The sequence below is a fragment of the Peromyscus eremicus genome, chromosome 14, assembly GCF_949786415.1.
Source record: "Peromyscus eremicus chromosome 14, PerEre_H2_v1, whole genome shotgun sequence".
In the NCBI taxonomy this organism is placed as follows: Eukaryota; Metazoa; Chordata; class Mammalia; order Rodentia; family Cricetidae; genus Peromyscus; species Peromyscus eremicus.
The window spans coordinates 70,223,292-70,244,935 of NC_081430.1; the positions used below are offsets into that span (position 1 = coordinate 70,223,292).

Sequence of the window (21,644 nt, forward strand, 5' to 3'; positions counted from 1 at the left end):
AATTATCTAGAAATAAACCTAACTAAAGAAATGTAGGACTTATACAATGAAAACTTTAAACCTCTGAAGAAAGAGATAGATAAAGACAATGGAAAATGGAAAGGCATCCCATGCTCATGGATTGGTAGAATTAATATTGTGAAAATGTCCATTTTACCAAAAGCTGTTTACAGATTAAATGCAATCCCAATTAAAATCCCTATCTCATTCTTTGAAGAAATAGAAAAAAACTATCCTAAAATTAATATGGAACCACAAGGAAACCAGGATAGCCAAAACAATCCTGAGCAAAAAGAGAAATGCTGAAGAGAATATAATTCCAGATCTTAAGATACATTACAAAGCCATAGTAATAAAGACACTATGGTACTGGCACAAAAACTTATGTGTACTAAAGAAACAGAAATGAAGACTCAAACATGAGCATATGTAATTTCAAACCCTCAATATTTGACAAAGACACCAAAAACATAAGGTGGAGAAAAGAAAGCATCTTCAACAAATGGTGCTGGGAAAAACTGCATGTCCACATATAGCAGAATGAAGTTAGACCTATATCTATCACCTTGCACAAAAACTAACTACAAATAGACCAAAGACCTAAACATGAAACCTAAAACACTGAAACTTCTAGAAGAAAACATAGGCAAACTTTATATAATATAGTTGTAGGGAAGGATTTAATAAACAGCACTCCATTTGCCCAAGAATTAAAGCCAACAGTTGTGATTCTTCTTTTGAGAATTCTCTGTTTAGCTCTTTAGCCCATTTTTTAATTGGATTGTTCAGTATTTTGATGTCTAGTTTCTTGAATTCTTTATATACTTTGGAGATCAGTCCTCTGTCTGATGTGGGGTTGGTGAAGGTCTTTTCCCATTCTGTAGGCTGTCTTTTTGTCTTATTGACTGTGTCTTTTGCCCTACAAAATTACAAATGGCTGAAAGACATTTAAAGAAATGCTCAACATCGTAATCATCAGAGAAATGCAAATCAAAACGACTCTGAGATACCACTTTAAACCTGTTAGAATGTCTATGATCAAAAACACTAATGACAGTCTATGTTGGAGAGGATGCAGAGCAAAGGGAACACTCCTCCACTGTTGGTGGGAATGCAAACTTGTACAACCACTGTGGAAATCAGTATGGCGGTTTCTCAGAAAATTGAGAATCGATCTACCTCAAGACCCAGCTATACCACTCTTGGGCATATACCCAAGGAAAGCTCAATCATACCACAAGGACACATGCTCAACTATGTTCATAGCAGCATTATTCATAATAGCCAGAACCTGGAAACAACCTAGATGCCCGTCAACTGAAGAATGGGTTAAGAAAATGTGGTACATATACACAATGGAGTACTACTCAGCAGGGAAAAAACAATGACAGCAGGAAATTTGCAGGCAAATGGATGGAACTAGAAAATATCATCCTGAGTGAGGTAACCCAAACCCAGAAGGACAAACATGGTATGTACTCACTCATAAGTGGATACTAGCTATAAAGCAAAGAACAATCAGACTGCAACTCACAGAACCAAGGAGGCTACATAGCAGGGGGACCCTAGGATGACTGTGGCTTATAATAAGTTTTGGTTTTACTCAATTACCGGGCAAGCCTCAATGAAACATTTCACAATTAGGATAAGAATTTGTACTGTATCAAGTTGATAATAGAAAAATAAATAAATAAATAAATAAATAAATAAATAAATAAATAAATAAATAAAATGAAAAAAATAAAGCCAATAGTAGACAAGTGAGACTTCAAGACATTAAAAAACTTCTATACAGCTAAAGAAACAATCAGTCATGTGAAGAGGAAGCCCACAGAATGGAGAATGTATAGAATTTTCAAAAATCTAAAAATGCATCAGCCATATGATAATAATATTCGTTGGCATATGCCCAGAGAACTCAAGATTCCACTCCACAGATGTTTGCTCAGACTTGTTAGCTGCTGCTCTATTCACAATAGCTAAGAAATGGAATCAACCTCAATGTCCTTCAACCAATGAATGAATAAGGAAAATGGGGTACCTGTACACTATGGAATACTACTCAGCTGGAAATAAAAACGAAATCAGGAACTTCGCAGGTAAACAGAGGGAACTAGACAATATCACATTAAGTGAATAATAGAAAGATCCAGACCAAGAAGGACAAATGCTGCATGTTCTTCCTCATTGGAGGCTCCTAGCTCTGAATCTTTAGATATGAGTACATAACCTGTAGTAATTCAGAAACCAAGAAATTAAAAAGGATCCACTGCCAGGATAGGGGAATTTGGGAGCAATATAGAGATGAATAGTAGGGTACAAATGATCTGATTAGGGAAATGGGAGCTTTCTGGGAAGGGAAAATACACGTGGACTGAACAAAGATAATACCAGTGGGCACGCCAAAGTGGACAGGGAAAAGCCCACGATGGCTCAACCCTCATCCAAAAATACAGGCAACTGAGAGGAAAGCTGGGAGTGGGAGAGGTGGTCTTCTCCAGGAATGAGCACACCGATTGCTTGACCCCTGTCAAAACTGCCAGCCCTAAACACACACATACAAGCAGCACTATATGGACTGAATAGATTTCATTAGGACCATGCGTATATGTACATACACAGATACAAATATGCCTGCAATAACAATTAGTGAAAGAAGAGGCCGTGAATTTTTAAGGAGAGATGACAGGGATATATGGAAGGGTGTGGATGGAGAGGAGGGAAGAGAGACATATAATTACATTATAATCTCAAAAATAAAAAGGAAGAAATAATTCATGTCTTCTACATTTTTGACAGTTTTCCTTAGAAATATTGATGAGTTGAAACTATTATATCACCGTTTCCCCCACTAAGTTTTTTGTTTTGTTTTTGTTTGTTTGTTTGTTTTTTTGTTTTGTTTTTGGTTTTGGTTTTTCAAGACAGGGTTTCTCTGTGTAGTTTTGGTGCCTGTTCTGGATCTCACTCTGTAAACCAGGCTGGCCTCTAACTCACAAAGATCCGCCTGCCTCTGCTTCTCGAGTGCTGGGATTAAAGGCATGCGCCACCACTGCCCGGCTCCCCACTAAGTTTTAATTATAATATTAACTGAGCTTTCCTATTTTAAAAATCTTATATCCAATATAAAGATTTGTGCATATCTATAGAACCATGATGGGAGATTAGCGTTGTATTCTGCTGTTCCCGTTTTAGAAGACAATTTTAATTAAAAAGCATTAAAATATATGTGTAAATGATTCTATCATAAAGTGACTTGGACTGCAGTTTATCTCCCCAGATGTCAGTGAATCACTGGGGTGGGCCTTGGAAGCCACATTACAAGATTCCATTTCCATGGCCAGACCTGACTGGTCCAGGAAGCAAAGTCATGCCACGTACATTCTGATATGAACTCACAGAGGCTGCTGGTCAATTGTGGCTGATGTGCTAGCCTAGTCACAGGTCATTTCAGAAGGTTTGATACAGTCATACATTTATATGTGCTCACCAAGAAGAGAGAACTGGGTACAGGTAAAGACAGAAGGCTGAAACACTCTCTTCAAAGGAAGCAGGCCATGATCTTTTAGACAAAGAGAAGACTTTCTTCAGGTTCTGGGTGTAGTTCCTCACGTAAGAATGATTTTTGCCTAAGCCTTCCCTATGTTTTCTCAGTAAAGTTTGCAAGACCCCTTGGCTGAGCATAAGGCAAGTAAGTATTCACAGTGTAACCGGGTGTGTTACAGACTCAGGGTGTGCCCCTCCAATGCCCTTCCCCATAGGAAACTTTCAGAGTGAGGAACTGAAGTTAGGTTAATACGTTCCAAAGACTTCCTTCATTTACCACGTGTCTACAGCACCGGCGATCCCCACCTGCACCCCACCACAGATCATCTGAAATCTGGCTAAGGGAGGGGATGACTCTACAGTCTCACAGATTTGCATAAACAAAGTATATTTTCCATTTAATATTAGCGATGTGTTCCTGAGAATGAAGGTAACATATTAGTTGTTACCCTTTGAACCTTGACTGGTCTCCTAAAGGAATCAAAGACGATGTCTCCAGGGTGGGGATATGAGGCGCTTGTAGGGTCTCTAAGGGACAGGGCCCAGTACAGGTGTAAGGTCACTGGGACTGGGGGCCACAGTCTCTTGTTCTCCTATTTTCCTGCTCCCTGTGTTGTAAGCAGGTTCTCTATATCCTATACTATTCTCACAATGTACTGTGTATACATGGCAGGGCAATGGGGCCGTATGACCATGATCTGTGGCCTCTACAACTGTGGGCTAGCTCACTATACCCGGTATTGTGTTAAGGTGACAAAGAAAAGCTGACTAATTCGCATCTCAAGTGCTTCAGTAAAAATAGAGTGTCCCACTTACACTTTTTCCTCTATACTTGAGCAAACTCTCTTCATGTCTTCTACCTTTCTCTCCCAAATGGCTAATGACTCCTGCAGCCGAGTCATCTCTAAATTGTGATCGGTAAGCATCTATTGGAAAGTCAACAAAAGTAAAAAAATATGACATCCAGTTATCAGCAAACGATTCACAGCAGCAGTTCAGGTTCTCTAAGGATTTTATGCATCAATCGTACAATGTTTATGGTGGGGCCACACTTTAGTCAGAAAAGGTCATTTTTATGACTTTTTTTTTAAAAAAAAAATAAACTCAACTTGGCAAAAAAAGCCCAATTCTGAAACAATAAGAAAACAGGCCAGGCGGTGGTGGCGCACACCTTTAATCCCAGCACTCGAGAGGCAGAGCCAGGCAGATCTCTGTGAGTTCAAGGCCAGCCTGGGCTACAGAGTGAGTTCCAGGAAAAGGAGCAAAGCTACACAGAGAAACCTTGTCTCAGAAAAAACAAACAAACAAACAAAAAAACCGAAAAAGAAAAGAAAACACAGACTTTGGTGGGGATAGATGACTAAATACAATAATGAGTATATGTGTATATGTGTGTGTGTGTGTGTGTGTGTGTGTGTGTGTGTGTGTGTGTGTGTGTACATATCTCCTCTAAAAACACATTTGTATTCATCAGGATGTAACTGGATGAGTCATTCTTTAGGTGACTGGTGTGTTACCACTTTGGGGACAGATGTTAATTTAGAAACTCCCTAGAAAGCCACCCAACAGAGCAAAAGCTATTCAAAGTGGTTTCTCTCTCTAGAGCACCCTGTGATTGACTACAGAAACATGGGTCCAGAGTTAACTGAGATTCTAGAACAGCCATCAAAATCAGCAGAATGTTGAAAGGACTCTGATCAGTTATCAGGGCTAATGTTCATTGCCTAAGTTTACATTTTCCAGTTTGGGTTTCATAAATCTCACATGCCAGCAAAACCGATGGGCCTAATTAATATTCACTGTCTCCAGCCCTCAGCCACCCATGCTTGAAGAATCACAGTCAATTCTTTTTAGGCCAACATTCCACCAGTTTGGCCTGGCCAAAGAGGTGTCTAAATTGAAGATTCCATGCGCATGTTAGTCTGTACTTTCCCGTGGCCTCAGTCTATACTTTGGGGATCTCCACAAAAATCCACTGTACTAGGCAGTATTGCATTCCCCCCCCCCCCATTTAATAGGTTGGTAGATCAAACTTTAAGTTCAGGTCTATGTGACCCTCAAGAATGGGGATGGCAGGGGGTGCAGCAGGCTCTGGGGGGAGATTGTTACTGCTGCAAATTGACCTTAGACATCTTGGAATCTACTTTAAAAACGTACATTTAATTTTCCTAAACTCTGCTGGTGGAGAGCTTCCTCATACTTTGGGAGGCTCAAAGTGGAGGTGAGCTTTGGCATACAGACGAAGCAGTGCTCTGCATAGCAACTTTCTTAAGCCTAGTCTGACCTCTGCATCTTTGCCATGTGGAAATCTAAAAACAGATAATGGTCTCTTCAAACACATACATGTGAGAAAAGTATTTTATTTTACCAATGTTGTAAAAATTAGATGTCATAATGGTCATACCATAATTAAGGCTAGCATGTGCACCTCATGTAACATATGATGGAATTAGTGAAGCATTATGGGAGAAAAGTGTGCTGTTTCCCTGTAATTGCTGTATTGTGTGGTTTTGCCTGTGATTTCTGATATACTATAGGCCCATTCACTCAACTAATTGTGGTAAAAGATGAGCAGGCATTAATATATATGTCGGTAGTTCTGCATGCAGCTGTTAAGATCACGTTCGAAGTGTTTTAGTCCATCAAATGCAGTCTGGACATGCTCTAACACTTTAAAGAAAGCATCAGGAAATGTTAACATGCCATTGGCATCCTCTCAGAAGCACAGGAAGATAAATAAACCTTAAGAAACAAAAATATGCTCAGATTGGGCTAAAGGAAGGAGGCGTTTGTTTTTTTCTTACCACTGTGCTGGTGGTGACCGTTTGCTTCATTTTTATGATTTTATTCTGTAGTCTGGTCAATTCTTTCTTCTTACTATACGTTTCCTTTCTGCTCGTTTCGCAGGACTGCTTAAACTCTTTCATCTAGAGCGACAATAAGAAGCCAATTAAAAAGTCTATTAGCACACCAGAGTTGAGAAAGACCTTTCAGCTTGTTGGCCTAACTCATGTTTAATTTAAAAGCACCATTTTTCCACCTAAGTAAACTAACACTTTCAAAGAAAATGAAACGAAGCCAGGGTGTACTTGTTTCCGGGTGTTAAAGACAAACCCACGCAGCCTACGGGTCAAACTCCAGCTCCACATTGTGGAGACGGTGCACTTCCAGGAGCAATGTGGCAGGGACCACTGCTAAGAAAGGGTAAAAGCATCTTGCCACTGGAGGGACGTGCTGCAGCATCCCAGCAATGGGTACCACACTAAGGTACATTAAGCAGAGAAGGGGAGTGAAGGAAGTAATCGCTTGTCTAGAGACCCCAGTTCACACTCCCTAATGGAAAATAAAACCCAACTAAAGGTAGAGAGTACAAAGTCACTGAAGACAGGGCAGCTTAGGAGCTTGGACAATTTTTTCCTTCTTTTACCCAAATCAAACATCTGGTCCGATGTCAGACTCTAGGGGAATGAGTGATGCTTATTAAAATCAAACTTGTTTATTATTGGCTGTTTTTTTTACTCTTTACTCTTTCAGGGCCCGCCATGCAGCTCATAAATAAAACATTCATAGAGACTTTTTCTTGCTTATAAATGCCCGGCCTTAGCTTGGCTTATGTCTAGCTAGCTTTCCTTAATTTAAATTATCCCATTTACCTTTTGCCTCTGGGCATTCCTTCACTTACTTCTGTATATCTTACTTTCATATTTACTCCGTGGCTGACTGTGTGGATGGGTGGCTGGCCCCTAGTGTCCTCCTTTTCTTGTTCTCTTGCTCCTCCTTCTTTTTCTCCTTCTATTTATTTTCTCTGCCTGCCAGTCCCTCCTATCCTTGCTCTTGCCTTGCTATTGGCAGTTCAGCTCTTTATTAGACCAATCAGGAGTTTTAGACAGGCCCAGTAACACAACTTCACAGAGTTAAACAAATGCAACATGAAAGAATGCAACACATCCTTGCATCATTAAACAAATGTTCCACAGCATAAACAAATGTAACACATCTTACAACAATATTATACAACACCTTTTTGTCAGCAAACTGAAAGAACAAGGCAATAATGAGCAGAGAGACATAAGAAAGCATAGTGAATGAAAACTCTGTGAACACTTATGTCTGGCTGTCTTTTGATGAAAGCCATTTGCCACTTTTTTTCATTGTTACCTATTCTGAATGAACGTGACCATAATCAATATCTATATACCAGAGTACAGATACATATGAGTGAAACTTGGCGATAGATACATTTTGTTGAAAATTAGGGGAAAAACCCATAAAATTTAAAAAGCAATGTAATAAATTAATCTTCCTTCTTCCCTTTCCATTTAAGCTCAAGTTTGATTTCCTGTGTCTGAAGGTAGAAACTTGTGGCTCAGGGTGAAAAATGTAGAAAGTCCCCAAGCCTATGCCCATTCTCACTTTGGGAAAGAAACAACCAAAGCTCAGTTTCCATCTTAGGTGCAGCTCCTTTCTGTAGAGGAAGAATGGAGATGGTTCTACCTTTCCAAGAGCCACCAAGGCACAGTGAGAAATAAAAGGACCCTAAGCAGTTGGACAGTGACCTCAATTAATATAGCAGCGCCACCTCTGCTTCTGACCTCGAAAAGTTGTTAGCCTCATAATACAGTCTTGCCTTTGGGTTTTGGTTTATTGATACAAATTTAAAGTCAATTTTGTTATATTAGATGTATATTTCTACTCTCGTTTAAGGTTTATGTTCATGCAGCTCATTTAAAAATGTAATATATAATTAAAAATACAGATTAATAGTTAGTCATGCATAATACTCAAACTTATAACCATATTAGTTAGGTTTTTTTTTAGGTATACAAAGATATATTTCAATTAGACAGGTAATCTTCAAACACTTCAAAGACCTATAGAATGTGGCATTTAAAATGTTTTAAGAATGTAGACTTTTCTCGACAGTGAGACATGTCTGCTCTTGGCAGCACCAATTACTTCAAAGAGGATGATCAGCATCAAAGAAACTCCTTATGGAGTTTGCTTTCAGTGTGGTGAGGCTAGCCATCTGGACAAGAAACTGCTCTTGCCTGGACTGCTTCACAGTATGTTGTGTAAACTGGACATGCAGGACCCATAGGAAAATGGCCACTGAACTTTGCAAAAACAAGGCGGGATGGTCCTTCAGGTTCCAGCTTCACAGAAGTAACTGCCAGACATTCTGCAGGACACAGAGGAAAGTGACAGATGAACTTTGCCAAAATAGGCAAGACAGTCCTTCAAATTTCCTGCTGCACTGAAAAGTCTGCCAGATACTCTAGGTCTGTTGGCTGAAGATGAATGCCCCAATGTTACAAAAGAACTTTGGGTGACTGTCCAGGCAGCCAGATGCCTCTGTCATTTCTAGAGTTTTGGAAGTTGCTTGCAATGCACTTCCTGTTTACTCAGGTGATCTATCCTTCTGGGGTCTTTGATGGAGTTGAAGACTAGATAGTTATAATTATAGTTTTCCTTAGTTATGATAAAAGGTAAATTAGATATGAAACTTTAGACTCACAAAAATAAGATAAAATGATAGAATATTTTCTTTAATTTTGCCAAATACAAATAGACTAGATATTGTTACTGTAATTCTTGCTTGATAACTGTTTTGTTATATGTAATTTTACTAGGTTAAAGTTAAAAACTTCCTTTTTGATTATACAGAAAAGGGGAATGCTGTGGGATGTCTTCCTGTATGCTGTGAATATATTTTATTACCATTGGTTAATAAGGAAGCTGCTTTGGCCTATAGCAAGGCAGGATAGAGCCAGGTGGGAAACACAAGCAGAGATACAGGGAGAAGAAGGGTGGAGTTAGGAGAAACTGCCAAAGGAGCAAGATGTATTAGAGCACATGAGACATGGCAAAACATAGATTAATAGATATGGGTTAATTTAAGTTGTAAGATCCAGTTAGTAACAAGCCTGAGCAATAGGCCAAATGGTTCGTAACTAATATAAAGCCTCTGAGTGATTATTTTTAAAGTGGCTACAGGGCCAGGTGGGGCAGAAAAGCCTCCGTTTACAATACAGTTTGATTTTTGTGCACTGGAGTCTGGCAGCCCCTCTGAAGGTGACTCCTGCCTCAGGTTGCTACTGCTGGAAGAGCAGGTGTTCTGCCTGACTCCTGGGTTCTGTGGATATAGAAGTGGAACTGGGTAAGATGGTGGCCAATTCCTCATCTCTGCATTGGCATGAGGCCACTACAGAGACATAGACCCTGCCCTGTATTCTGTTCTGTGAACTGAAGGTATCCAACTGAGTATCTTTTCCTGGAGGCTCCAAAACAAGCAAGCAACCAACCAAATACAACTGTGAGTTTCTCACTCCCCTGTTGGAAAATATTATTTTAAGGTGTGTTACTTTTATTTGTTTATGTTGCATTTGTTTAACTCTGTGAAGCTGTGTGACTGTGCCTGTCTAAAACACCTGATGGTTTAATAAAGAGCTGAATGGCCAATAGCAAGGCAGGGGAAAGGATAGGCGTGGCTCGCAGGCAGAGAGAATATATAGCGGGAGAAAGCTGGAAGGATAAGAAGGAGCCAGAGTAGGAGGAGGACACCAGGGGCCAGCCACCCAGCTGCAAAGCAAGCCATGGAGTAAGAAATAATGAAAGGTATATAGAAATAAAGAAAGGAAAAAGCCCAGAGACAAAAGCTAGGTGGGATAATTTAAGAAAATCTGGCAAGCAACAAGCCAAGCTAAGGCTGAGCATTTATAATTAAGAAGAAGCCTCAGTGTGTGGTTTGTTTGGGAGCTGAGTGACAGACCCCCTTGTAGTGGGTAGCTGTTCCAGCTTTGACCTGGAAATACTACCCCTAGTGAGGGTCCTAGTAACTGCCACACCTACCTATGACCTGCCCCTGGAGCAGGGCGAAGACGGGAGCCCTTAAGACCCAAGATCCGGATATGCCAGGTCTCTTGGTTCCTGGTGATCCTGGATGCTGGATGGTAGACTGAGCAGAGTTCTCCCGAGAACACCGCTGGACTGCACCTCACCTCTCCCGGATCCTATAACCAACCCCATTACTGGCTGTAAGTTACCCAAGAATAAACCTCCTTTTTAACTACGTGGAGTTGCCTTAATAAATCCCCACAATACCCCTAAAAGAGCAAAAACAACCAACAACACTCCACTCTTGTTCAGAAGAAAAAAAAAATCCCATTTCCTGCCTCAGATTCAAGACAATTCTGAATTTAAAAAGAATAAATCCTACCACTTACCTGGGTAGCCAACTGGTCTTTCTTTTCATAATACTCTATTTTGTGTTTTTCCATTAAGTCACTTGCCTCTTGCATACATTGGTTTTGGAGTACTATTTCTTCTTTCTCGAAGTTTATTCTGGTATAGGTGTCGTTGATATAAATGGTAGCTGTGGCTTTTTCTTCCAGGGTTTGGTTCAGCAACAGGACAAACTGTGCATGCTGCTTTGCCAGCTCTTCTTGCTTTACACTGGGGGCGGGGAGTGGGGGGAGAACGAGCCTCAGTATAAAAGGACGGCATTTAGGTGAAGCCACCCACAAACCGAGAAGAATGGGACACTGAGATGAAGCCATCAACAAGCCAAGAAGAATAGGCAGGGTCTCTGCGTATGTCAAGGCCATACTAGGGAGCAGAGCCAAGTGTGGTGACACATGCCTTTAATCCCACTACCAACCAGAGATCTGGAGGTCTGTACAGACAGACAGTGACAAGGAAGTGAGGAAGCTGGGCTAGGAGCCAATGAGAGGGCAGAAGAGCAAGGCAATAAAAGCCTGGGTAGTAGCTCTCTTGGGAAGCTATGGCGGCGTAGGCTTCGGCAGCATGGTGAGCTAAGGCTGGCTGGTGGCTCTCACTGTTTCCCTGATCTCTAAGGCTTTCACCCCTGTATTTGGCTCTGTGTTTCTTATTTAATACGACGGTGTAGAAATTCGTCTACATTTAGGAAAGAAGGAATGTAGAGACTCTGGTGGCAGGAGCCCTCACAAAGAGGGATGTTGTAAGGCATACTCATTTTCTAATCATCTTTGTGGTTTAAATTCAAACTTGATAAGCATATAAGGAAACAGGACGAGTGTCCACTTTGCAACTTTTTTAGCCACTGCTAAAATGTCAGTCATGTGGCCCCACCAGCAACCCCCCCCCCCACCTAGCCCCATGTGCCAGGATATTAAGGGATTTTGCTTAAAGAATAAAATAATTCAAAAGTCATTTTGAATGAGTGAATGGAATCTGGCCAGATGAGTGTTTCGAGGCAGGTCATTGAATCAAAGAAAGACAATCATTCCATCCTGTCTCTATTTCCCCTGATACCATAGCCCTATGGGGTAGGCCCAAGAGAAATCTAGCCTTCCTAGGCAGAACCCAGGGAAAGATGAGGCCGCCACCAACTCTACTGCTCGGACGATGTTTGAGACCTGATTCTCACCTTGTCGCCCTGACCTGAGCACAAAATGTGTCATGTGTCTCACACATGCACTGTGGGCCGCATCTCCCTGAGGGAGATCTGAATTCTGGGAGAAACATTTAGCACGGAGATAATGAAGAGGTTGGAAGAAGGAAAGATCGATACCATTTCTGTTTCATTATTTAAAAGCGCTTGTAACATAAAGTCCTCTCCTACTGTTTAGTGTCCAGGTTAGAGACTTTGGGTGGGGGGAAAGGAACTTGAAGCCTCAGGAAACTAGACATAGGCTGTTTGGAGATTAATTTGGCAGAGGCCAAACATCACAAGAGAGATAAATAAAATGCAGCCTGAGTGGGAGGCTTGGTGGGGGAGTGAATCTGGGTGTTTTGTAGTTAGAGCATGTGAAATCCAGAAAGAGAATCAGTCCAAGGATTGCAGCTCTTTAGGGAAGAAACCAAGTCAACCTAAAAACCTACTGTTGGTGATAATAGAGGTGGTAGAGGTGGTGATGGTGGAGGAGGAAGAGGAGGTGGTGGTGGAGGTGGAGGTGGTGGAGGTGGTGGTGGTGGTGGTAGTGGTGGTGGTGATTGATGGTGGTGATGGTGGTGATGGTGGTTTTGGTGGTAGTAGAGGTGGTGGTGGTGTTAGAAGTGGTGGTGGTGGTGGTGGCGATTTGAGAAGTAGGCACTCACAGACAGAATGCAGGCCCAGGGAAAACACACCCAAAGACCTCCATAGTCTATAGTTTCCCAGCAGTGAGCAGGAGCCAGTAGGGTCTCACCGTCGCTCACCAGAGTCTGTGAGGACCTGGATAATGGCTCTTCCTTTGAAAAGTAGAAGAACAGCTTGTGATTATAGCTTTATAGTCTTGTCTCATCAATCCACCACCCTCTACTTGCACTTCTCTCTCCCTGAAGATTTATCTACAGCAGAGATTCCCCTATCATGATGGAACTGCAGGATGAGCATCACCTGGAATCTATTAGAAGTGTTGATCTTTATCCCAACCCTACTACCAGCCAGACCTACCAAATCCCAGAGGTCTGTGTTTTAACAAGCCTTCTCAGGATCCTGATGCTCACTCAAGCCCCAAAATTACTGGAGCAGGTGTATCTGGCTGCGTCTTTTATTTCTGGTTGTTGGTTTAGAAATAGTCTAGTTTGTAGCTATCTCTGGAAATGGTGCCTAGTACAGTCCATGCATAAAATGCATTGTGAATCCTTTGGAGGAGTAAGAATAGTCAGTATTCAGTATTCTCCAATCATATAATTATGAGCCTCATTCATAACGTATCTCCCAGGGCAAGTGCTCTGAGGCCCTAGTTTGGAAGCAAGCCTGTGGACATTGAGATCTTACCAGTCCCCGTGAACCAACTTCCATGCTATGAGGGGTTTTTTAAAAATTTCTCAATATGGAATACCAGCATTCAGATACTTATGAATTAGCCCTGCAAATTTGCTCAGTGATGAGTTATTCTGCAAATCTTTTATTGTTTTCTCCTTCTAGAATAAATTTCCTCTTCTGAGCTAGGTTAGGTCAGGAGTTCTGAATCCTGTTTTACAGATGGAGCAAATGAGGCCCATGGGATGAAGTATTGGTTCAAGGCAACAGCTCGGGAATAAAGAAAAGGTGCTGGGAGATCTCAGACTGCAGGGAGTTACACACATGGTCTCCATTAACTCTATAAACCCTAGAACTAACTTCTGGTAGATTATAGGCAAGACCTTTAAGGAAATGCACTGGAGAGAACAGAACTGGATTGATATGTACTTATAATTCCAACAAGAGGGCTTGCCTTGGAGCAGGGTGGGGTTGCATTCTTAATTCTATAAAAGCAGAAACTAAAAGCAACGTCAGCTTTGACCTTGGGAGGTGCCTTGGAAGTAAGTGTATAGTTCACCAATGAACATTCCCAATCTCTCAAAACCTGAATTAAGAGTGACCTACCCCAGAGCTTCATTCACCTCCTTCAGATCGCTTATTCTCTTCTTTAGAAACTCAACTTCATTATCCATCCTCTCCACCTTGGTTCTCATTTGATTCACTTCCAAAATATTGAGTTTGCGAGCGTCTCGGACACATTCTTAAAAGCAAGTGGAAATGTGACTGTTATTGAGGAAGAGGAACAGTAGATGCTTGCCCTATCCCGAAGAGAATTGCCTTTCATTGAAATATTATTATTATTATTAAATAATAGTTACATTACAATTCATAACAGTAGCAAAATTACAGTTATAAGTCAGCAATGAAAATAATTTTATGGTTGAAGGTCACTACAACATGAGGGACTGTATTTAAGGGTCACAGCATTAGGAAGGTTGAAAACCACTGCTTTAGAGGCTTATTCCAGGTGTTGGCCAAGGGTCAACACACTTACATAACAACTTCCCTAGCAACTAGTTGATAGCTCCCCTTAGAGATTGAGGCTATTACCCTCACCCCCAGTGTATCTTTTTCTCTAGGTCACTAGTTAAATTGTTTTTGTTAACAAAGTGTCTCAAATTTGGGTCTCAAATACACATCGCCAGGGCCAGCGTGTCTGGAGGATGCCTGGAGATTCTGAGTTTTCTATCAAATCTTCCCTTGCTGCTTCTGATGCTGCTATTAAGCCAGTTAAACTTTCTCAGTTACACAGATAGCCTGCAGCAAGGGCCTTACATGCTAATGTGATGTGTATTAATCCTATGAAGGTATTTTTTTCTGTTTATGTAAATATAACCCAATCCAGAAAATAAGAAAGACAACTAAAGAAAGTAAACCAGCAACGTTTTTCTAGCTCTCCCTTTGATACAGATTCTGATAAGTCTTTTTTTCCCCCTGTGCACATGTATTATTGTTTTTTCCTTCTCAACTAATGTAACACTAAGTATATTATTGCTTTATTATATAACCCACAGTACCAGTTAGGATACAGTTGGAGGACAGAACTCTCAAAGAAAATTCAGCAACAAAAGTTTCTTTAAAAGTGCTGCTATTGACAGCCGAAGATTAATGTAACAAAGAAGTAGTAGCTCTAGTCAGATGGGACAGCCCTCTCTAGAAAGCTGTGCTCTGTGGGATGGCCAAGAGATGCAGGAAATGCTGGGCTGCTGGAATTTTCTGGAAATCTCTCTAGAGTGCTAGAGGACTTGTTCACACAAATGGGGCATAATTGCTCAAGGAAAGTCGAGGGAAGCTCTCCACAGGGTTATGTCTCTCTTTGGCACTGCTGTGAAACCGTCCAAAGGGTTCCGGTAATGGGGATGTGTTGGGCATTGAAAGCAGTGGGTCCTTGTAGGATTGAGGCTTGCCAATGTCATGTGCAGTGGAGGGAATCTGCCAGGCAGGACACTGGAACCCAAACAAAACCTCTCTTCGTTCTCTACCATACTTCCCAGTGTCCTCTACTGCCAAAGCTGAACATCAGTCACTTAGCAAGGGGTGGCAGGATGTTGGCTAGTTTTATGTCAACTTGGTGTAAGCTGGAGTTATCTGAAAGAAGGGAAACTCAATTGAGAAAATGCCTTCATAAGATCCAAATGTAGGGCGTTTTCTTACTAGGATTGGGGAGGGCCCAACCCATTGTGGGTGGTGACATCCCTGGGCTGGTGGTCCTGGGTTCTATAAGAAAGCAGGCTGAGGGCTGGAGAGACCCAGAGGTTAAGAGCACTGGTTGTCCTTCCAGAGGTCCTGAGTTCAATTCCCAGCACCCACATGGTGGCTCACAATCATTTGTAATGAGATCTGGCTCCCTCTTCTGGCCTGAAGGGATATATGCAAACAGAACACTGTATACATAATAAATAAATACATTTTTAAAAAAGCAAGCAAGCAAGCAAGCAGGCTGAGCAAGCCATGATGAGCAAGCCAGTAAGCAGCACCCCTCCATGGTCTCTGCATCAGCTCCTGCCTCCAGGTTCCTATCTGGCTTGAGTTCCTGTCCCCACTGCTTTTAATGATAAAAGATCTATAAGGTTCAGCTCCCTTATTGTCAAGTGGACATCAAAATACAGATTTAGAATTGAGCATCAGTAAGTGGATAATTGGTACATCTGTCTTAAAAATAGATGTTTTATGCCAGGGGAGATGTCACTTGCCTATAACCCCAGCACTGGGGAAGTAGAACAGCCAGCTTGGGGTTCATGGAACCCTGATTTAAAACTAACAAATGCAACCAAAGCTAAAAGATAAAATGCAAACAAACAAAACATTATTTTCTTATTTGAATTGTTCTTTCAAGATGGCTCCTTGGGAAACAGAGTCTAAGGTTTGTGTGTAGAAGATGTGTAATGCTTTCAGCGGTATCTCTGGTGGGCTGGAGGTGGAGAGACTGCAGAGGGGAAGTCAAACTGGGTGACAGAAGAGGGCCATACTGGCTGATCACTGGACAAACTCTGACCCAGGGAGGGGCTGTCACGTGGTGGGGCCTGCTCTCCCTGCTCAAGGTGATTGATTATTAGAGAGGAACTCAGTCACGAGTCTTGGCTGACACTTCTTGCAGCTGGAAAAATAAAGTTGGATCCTGGCCTGACACCAAACATTTAAGTGAAAATGATTCCAAGAGCTGAATGTAGGAGCTAAAGGTTTACATTTTTCAGGGGCTGGAAGTGTGGCTTGGCAACGGGATGCTCCTCACGTGTGTGTGTGGGGGGGGGGGGGCTGATCTCCAGTACCATAAAGTCCAAATCAAACATTTAAGAGCCACTCTCAGAGGAAAGGATGGGCTACGGTCAGTTTTTTTAATTCATGTATTTCTTTTTATTTATGTGTATATGTGTGAGCCTGTGGGAGTTTATGTGAACCTTGTGAGTGCCTGGTGCCAATAGAGGCCAGAAGAGGGCATCGGATGCCCTGGAACTGAAGTTGGAAATGGTTGTGAGCTGCCGTGCAGGAACTAGGAAGTGAACCCAGGTCCTCTGCAAGAGCAGCAAGTGATCTCAACTACTGAACCATCTCTCCAGGCTCAGTTAAAATCTTTATGTCATTGGATTTGAGAATGATTTCTTTGATACAACACCCAAAGCATAGCCATAGGAAAAAATAGATAAGTTAGACCATCAAACAAAAAGGTTACCTCAAAGGTCGCCATCCACAGAGGGTCAAGGCAAGCTCTGGAGTAGGTATTTGTAAGTGATATATCTAGTAAGAGGTTAACATTGTGAGGAATAAAAACTCCACAGCCCAACAATGACAACAACGACAATTAATTACTATAAAGACAAAGGGCCTGCGTAGATAGTCCTCTCCAGAAAATACAGCGATAACCAACAAACACAGGAAAAGGCACTCAAAGACGTTAATCACTGGAAAAGTTCAAATTAAAACCACAGTGAGATTCTAATTAATGCTGATAGAATAGGTCTCATTAAAACAAACAAAAGCACAAAATAACAAGTGTTGGCAAGGATGTGGAAGAAATGAAGCCATGTGCATGGCTGGTGGCTACACGTAATGGTTGGCTTGTTATAACTACATGTAGAGTTATCACGCAATCCAGCGATTCCCTTTCTTGATATAGAGCCAAAAGAATTAAAAGTGGAGTTCATCTGTGCATTCAGACATGGTTCATAAATACCATTACTCACAGCGGCCAGAAGTCAGAAGAAGCACACAAAACATAAGCAAAGTGTGGTGGGTATATAATATACCATGAAATGTTATTCAACCTCAAAAAGGAAAGAATCCCAACTCAGACTCCCATATGACTAAATCTTGAAGACATTCATTAAGTGAAATAAGCCAGTCATAACAAGACTGCTTATTTGAAGAACCTAGAGTTGCCAACGTCACATAAACAAAAAGTAGAATGTGGGTGAGGATATCCATGGTACCTAACTTATGTGTGTAGCTATTCATCAGAAATTGGGTTGACCCATCTCTTAGTCAATTTAACAGCAAAATTATGCAAATTAAATTTCTAAAGAGTATATTATTCCACTTAAAATAAAATGGGGAGTTGCTACGGATCACAATGTTCATGTCAGGGAATCTCTCTTTTGATGCTTATATTAGCACAACTACTAAATCCTTGTTTCAAAAGCACTTGGCTCTCTTTTTCCATGGGAGACCCTGAAGCCCTGCAGCTCATGACCTCAGAAGTACCTTCCAGCTCCCTGTTGATGCTGTCAGGCACAGTCTCCAGCAGAAAGTAGAGTCTGCTCAGCTCCATGCTTTCAATTTCCAGAAGCTCAATTGTCTTTTTTCTCATTTCCACCTGGAAAAAAATATATTAAACTACATTGTTAAATGGGTAATGCATGAAAACAATGCTTCTTTCCTAAGAAAGGGTCTCTCTGTTTTGGGGGTTTGAAACGTCATTTCTACCGGACATTGCCTGCTGCCATTTTTACATGGTAGAAATGGCCGGGAAAGATGAGGACCTGCAATCAGATTTTAATCTGTCACTAATGATGTATTTCTTAATTCCTGTTGGTTCTTTCACTCAGAACTGTCCTCCTTATGTGTACCTGTTTCCTATATCCAGTTTCAATTCATCTAAATGGAAAGATTCCACCAAGAAGGGCAATACCAGGAAGGTCACTCACTACAAAAATAAAATTTCCCTATAAATACCCATGCAGGAGTAAAGAGAACAATGCTTTCTACATACATACATATATATATATATATATATATATATATATATATATATATATATATATATATAACTGAATGGCCAATAGCAAGGCAAGAGAAAGGATAGGAGGGGCTGGTAGGCAGAGAAGGAGAAATCTGGGAAGAAGAAAGGAGAGAAGTAGCCAGAGAAGGAGGAGGACTCCAGTGGCCAGCCACCCAGCTACACAGCAAGCCACGGAGTAAGTGTGAGATTTACAGAAGTAAGAGAATGGGAAAAGCCCAGAGGCAAAAGGTAGACGGGATAAGTTAAGTTAAAAAAAGGTGGCTAGAAATGAGCCAAGCTGAGGCTGGACAATTTATAATTAATAAAGAATAAGCCTCTTTGAGTGATTTATTTGGGAGCTGGGTGGAGGGCCCCCAAAAAAGAGTAAAGAAAACAACCAACAACAGCACATCTTTTCTTATATCTATAAATCTAAACAGTATTGTGAGTGATGATTCATTTGTTTTTAGGTACAAATGCATTTAAAGGAAGAGACACATTCAAAAACCATCTTTTAAGTAAATAAAGACAGAGCTAATTTGGATCCAGAGAAACTTCTATTGCATTTTACCAACTGAAAATGAGATTGCATAATTGTATACACTATCATGCACAGGAGAGGAGCCTGCCAGGCTGAACATTGGGACCTAGAAAGAATCTTCTTTCTCTACCATACTTCCCAGTATCCTTCACTGCCAAAGCTCAACCTCATGTCAACTGTGGAGGAGAGGGGTATGGTGGGTGGCGGCATGTTGGGTAGTTTTATGTCAACTAGACACAAGCTAGAGTTATCTGAATGGAGGGAATCTCAGTTGAGAAAATGCCTCCATAAGATCAAGCTGCAGGACATTTTCTGCAAAAAATAAAATTCAATGCAGGTACCACCTGTACTCTAAAAGTAAAAGAGTTAATTGCGAATATTTGAAGGTAGTAGAATTGATGATGGTTTTTAGTTTTTTACTTTTGCTTATTTATTTATTTTGTAAAATGCCTAGGGTAAACGTGTATTACTTTTATAATAAGTATTGGTCAGTTTTTTAAGTGGAGGGATTTATGTCTGCTACTTGAGAGATTTCATGGCTCAGGTATTGAGTAGATGGAGACTAGATTCTTTAATTAGCCACAATGAAAATCTTGACTTCTATATATACTAAGAAAAATGTAACTGAAAGGAAGAAGCAATCAGGAGGGTTATCAGTGATGCTGGGCAGCAAAGCTCTTATGGGTCCACTTGAGGGATAATGAAATGTGGCTCTGTGTTGTGATTATATGTTTATATAAAATATAAATTTTTATTATAATAATAAGCTGCCCATCTGTGGACTTGAGGTCACTTACTTCACACCCTTTCTGCCTTCTTGGACATTTGTGAAATAATCCATTTGTATTCACTACTTTTAAAAATCAAATAAAGACTCTACTATTTCAGCCGAGACAGCATTTTAAGCATCATCTAAAGATGATGAATAGGTGTGTCTGTGATACTTCGGAAGGAAATTTTAGAACGTTTCTTTATCTGGCTTCTCTAGGGGAAGGTCTACATAAAGATAGAATTTCTGACATTTTCACGACACAGATGTCTGCTTCAGTGAAGCAGATGTTAAGAAATCATTTACCAGTTGTGAAGGGAATTGCTACAGGTAGCTGATTCCCACCACCCTGCCTAGTGATGGTGGTAACCATACACATGATCCCCACCCCCATCCTGCTTAGTTATGGTGGTAAACATACAAGTGATCCCTCCACCCCACCTCCCCACTTAGTGATGGTGGTTACTATACAAGTGATCTCCCCAACCCCCACCCCAACCTGTCTAGTGATGGTAGTAACCATACAAATGATTTCCCCACCCCTCCATCCCCCACTCCCCACCCCTGCCTAGTGGTGATGGTGGTTGGTAGTAGGTTGTTAGGCTGATTGATATTTTTGGTTGGTTGGTTGTAACCTTGCTTACATATAATGTCCAAGCTTTTGACCACATGGCCCACCTATTAATTGAGCTCTCTCAGCACTCATGTGGCTTTTCCTAATTGGGCTTGTCTTCATCTCTGACACAGGCCTCATAACTCAGTTTTCTGCATAAAAAATTGAGCAGGAGTCTGTACTGATATTGGTTGGCAAATTGAAGAAAGAATATTTTTAACTCCGGGTAAATATTTTCTCTGTTTACGTATTTAGGCAACTTGAGCAGAGTCGCTCCTCAGTTAAGGGTTAATGCGGGTGTAAGGGAAAGTCTGAAAAAGATCTTAAAGATAATACAGTACCAGTTTTTTAACAGCCACAATAATGTCCTTAAGGAAGGTTTTAATTTCTTCATTGCAAGTGAAATAGTCACCTTGCAGAGATTTTTCTGGAAAAGAAAAGATTAGAATATTAAGATCTCTTAACGGATTTGCTCCAATCCTGCTTGGTCCAGCCTCTATGATCTGGTTCAAATGCTGAACCTTACACTATTTTGAATGTCTAGTGAACGTTATGAATTTCCTTTGAATATGTTTCCTATTGTTTTATTATCCCTAAAGAAAATCTCTCACTAAATTCATCTTATGACAGGAAGAAGAGATTTCAAATAGATGAAATAGCAATAAGCATTTACAAATGAGAAAAAGCTGAGATGTCTGTAATGTGGGTTTAAAAGGTTTCATATGTACACACACACACACACACACACACACACACACACACACACACACACACCAAATCACTTTAGTTCACCCTAAATGCACTTGGGCAAGTGTGCCGAACACTTAGCCCCTCCTTGTCTCCCATCTCCCCAACCAACGAGGAACAGAAGGCTAGACCCTGGCCAGGGATGCTATAGTTTCAGAAGAATGCCTGCCCAGGCTCCTGCCAAGAGTGGAGCAGATCACTATCTCCAGGTAGGATGTGACTCCCGGAGTCTGTAGAACTCTCACCCACAACTAGGAGCTGCTCTAACGCGGCGGTCGCTACCGAGGAGCCCAGGGTGGCAGGGAAGGTGCACAGCTCCAGGGAGAGGCTGGTGGAGACCGAGGCTGGCCGCACCATCTTCTCGCTGATAAACCCCTTATCGGGGGTCCAGGAGCGCAAAGCCATCTTGCTGCTGGGGCCAACGCTGGCGAAGACCGAGGACCACGG

At 41.3% G+C, this 21,644-nt stretch overlaps 1 protein-coding gene across 1 annotated transcript in view; it reads right to left on the reverse strand.

Moving 5' to 3' along the window:
* The window catches only part of Ccdc175 (coiled-coil domain containing 175), a 65,004-nt gene extending 43,360 nt beyond the window's left edge, over positions 1-21,644 (reverse strand). Inside the window, exons 1-7 of the mRNA XM_059279237.1 lie at positions 21,443-21,644; positions 20,792-20,877; positions 18,011-18,122; positions 13,877-14,012; positions 10,767-10,995; positions 6,348-6,470; positions 4,360-4,469 (exon numbers count right to left, since the gene is read on the reverse strand). Of these exons, the coding sequence (XP_059135220.1) occupies positions 4,360-4,469; positions 6,348-6,470; positions 10,767-10,995; positions 13,877-14,012; positions 18,011-18,122; positions 20,792-20,877; positions 21,443-21,602 (956 nt within the window). The 5' untranslated portion in view covers positions 21,603-21,644. The remainder of the gene's footprint in view (positions 1-4,359; positions 4,470-6,347; positions 6,471-10,766; positions 10,996-13,876; positions 14,013-18,010; positions 18,123-20,791; positions 20,878-21,442) is intronic.